The following is a 2,983-nucleotide window of genomic DNA, read 5'->3' on the forward strand; positions in this document are numbered from 1 at the left end:
GGATTCTACGTCATCTTGTCCATTGACAAAACCAAGACAAATTGAGTGACGTCGGATATTCACACGACGTTCTTTTTTCGCGAGACTGTTCTGTCTATAAATGGAGTAGGCTTACGCTTTTAGTCCCGCCATGATCTCGATTCCGCCCGACATTTTAGCTCCCGTCGGTGCCATTTGGCGTTTTTTGTAAAGGAGATAGTCTGACAAACTCCCCCATTTCTTCTTTTTCCGCCAGTGACTGCGTCACAAAGTGTTGAGGTTGTGGCTGTTAAGATGCCCATTGTGGAAAGCCGTAGAGATGTCCCCAGACCACTTCCCCACTTTACTTAACGCTTGTCGATGTCACCATCGCTTTTGCTCGACTTCTTCCCCCTCAAGTACTTTTCTTAGTTTTGTTTGACACCATTAGGTCTTTTGTTGTTGTTGTTGTAGGTCAGATCCCTTCTGCAGAGGATCCCCCCCCCCCCCCCAGAAAAAAAAACACACTCACCCCGGCCACCCTGTTGGTCATGGACTCGACTCGATTCGACTCTGACATTTTACAAGAAATCTCACCATGACCGCAGTAATAAACAAGTCGCGTAAGGCGAAAATACAATATTTAGTCAAGTAGCTGTCGAACTCACAGAATGAAACTGAACGCAATCAGCAAGACCGTATACTCGTAGCATCGTCAGTCCACCGCTCATGGCAAAGGCAGTGAAATTGACAAGAAGAGCGGGGTAGTAGTTGCGCTAAGAAGGATAGCACGCTTTTCTGTACCTCTTTTTGTTTTAACTTTCTGAGCGTGTTTTTAATCCAAACATATCATATCTATATGTTTTTGGAATCAGGAACCGACAAGGAATAAGATGAAAGTGTTTTTAAATTGATTTGGACAATTTAATTTTGATAATAATTTTTATATATTTAATTTTCAGAGCTTGTTTTTAATCCGAATATAACATATTTATATGTTTTTGGAATCAGCAAATGATGGAGAATAAGATGAACGTAAATTTGGATCGTTTTATAAATTTTTATTTTTTTTTACAATTTTCAGATTTTTAATGACCAAAGTCATTAATTAATTTTTAAGCCATCACGCTGAAATGCAATACCGAAGTCCGGGCTTCGTCGAATACTACTTGACCAAAATTTCAACCAATTTGGTTGAAAAATGAGAGCGTGACAGTGCTGCCTCAACTTTCACAAAAACCGGATATGACGTCATCAAAGATATTGATCGAAAAAAAGAGAAAAACGTTCGGGGATATCAATCCCAGGAACTCTCATGTAAAATTTCATAAAGATCGGCCCAGTAGTTTGGTCTGAATCGCTCTACACGCACGCACGCACGCACGCACGCACACACACACACACACACACACATACACCACGACCCTCGTTTCGATTCCCCCTCTATGTTAAAACATTTAGTCAAAACTTGACTAAATGTAAAAACACGAGAAACTTCGTAACCCACAGACATGTTGTTACCCGGTGTGTTGCCCCTCCCTTCCACACCCCCCCCCCCCCCCCCCCCTTATCCGCATCGGTACCGGCCCTGGTGTCCCCTGCATGTTGAGAGACTGGACTGTATGATCCCGCGAAACATGTCGTCACTAGCCCCGCTACCCGCTGCCCCGTCACTGCCGGCACGAAACATGTCGTCACTAGCCCCGCTACCCGCTGCCCCGTCACTGCCGGCACGAAACATGTCGTCACTAGCCCCGCTACCCGCTGCCCCGTCACTGCCGGCACGAAACATGTCGTCACTAGCCCCGCTACCCGCTGCCCCGTCACTGCCGGCACGAAACATGTCGTCACTAGCCCCGCTACCCGTTGCCCCGTCACTGCCGGCACGAAACATGTTGTCACTAGCCCCGCTACCCGTTGCCCCGTCACTGCCGGCACGAAACATGTTGTCACTAGCCCCGCTACCCGCTGCCCCGTCACTGCCGGCACAAAACATGTCGTCACTAGCCCCGCTACCCGCTGCCCCGTCACTGCCGGCACGAAACATGTCGTCACTAGCCCCGCTACCCGCTGCCCCGTCACTGCCGGCACGAAACATGTCGTCACTAGCCCCGCTACCCGCTGCCCCGTCACTGCCGGCACAAAACATGTCGTCACTAGCCCCGCTATCCGCTGCCCCGTCACTGCCGGCACGAAACATGTCGTCACTAGCCCCGCTACCCGCTGCCCCGTCACTGCCGGCACGAAACATGTCGTCACAAGCCCCGCTACCCGCTTCCCCGTCACTGCCGGCACGAAACATGTCGTCACTAGCCCCGCTACCCGCTGCCCCGTCACTGCCGGCACGAAACATGTCGTCACTAGCCCCGCTACCCGCTGCCCCGTCACTGCCGGCACGAAACATGTCGTCACTAGCCCCGCTACCCGCTGCCCCGTCACTGCCGGCACGAAGCATGTCGTCACTAGCCCCGCTACCCGCTGCCCCGTCACTGCCGGCACGAAACATGTCGTCACTAGCCCCGCTACCCGCTGCCCCGTCACTGCCAGCACAAAACATGTTGTCACTAGCCCCGCTACCCGCTGCCCCGTCACTGCCGGCACGAAACATGTCGTCACTAGCCCCGCTACCCCGTCACTGACGGCACGAAACATGTCGTCACTAGCCCCGCTACCCGCTGCCCCGTCACAGCCGGCACGAAACCTCACTCCTTACATCCCACTTGTCTCCCTCTGGCTTCAGCCCGCCTTCCTGTTTACTTCGGTGTTTAGACGCTCGCCAAGATATGTCCCGTTCCGGTGGCGCTGCGGTCATTAGACGGAAGCCGGGAGCTTTGCATGTCGAGAGTTATTGCTTGGAGAGGAACGAGCGAAGGATCTGTGTGACGTACATGGCTGTCTGTGTTTGGAAGCCAGAGCTTCAGGGCGGATCGTGTTGGGAACGTTATTGAATTTAACTCGCACTTGTAGACCTTCTACTTTTGTACTGTTCAAGTTTCTCAACGCGTTTGGTGCGCCCTCTTGTGTC

At 51.7% G+C, this 2,983-nt stretch overlaps 1 protein-coding gene across 1 annotated transcript; it reads right to left on the reverse strand.

The window, feature by feature from the left end:
* Nucleotides 1-1,525: 1,525 nt before the first annotated feature.
* LOC138967844 (uncharacterized PE-PGRS family protein PE_PGRS10-like) lies at nucleotides 1,526-2,566 on the reverse strand. The gene has a single exon (XM_070340503.1). It carries the CDS (start codon nucleotides 2,564-2,566, stop codon nucleotides 1,526-1,528), a length of 1,041 nt encoding a protein of 346 aa, XP_070196604.1.
* Between the last annotated feature and the right edge of the window lie 417 nt (nucleotides 2,567-2,983).

Source organism: Littorina saxatilis, linkage group LG5 (assembly GCF_037325665.1).
Source record: "Littorina saxatilis isolate snail1 linkage group LG5, US_GU_Lsax_2.0, whole genome shotgun sequence".
Classification (NCBI taxonomy): Eukaryota; Metazoa; Mollusca; class Gastropoda; order Littorinimorpha; family Littorinidae; genus Littorina; species Littorina saxatilis.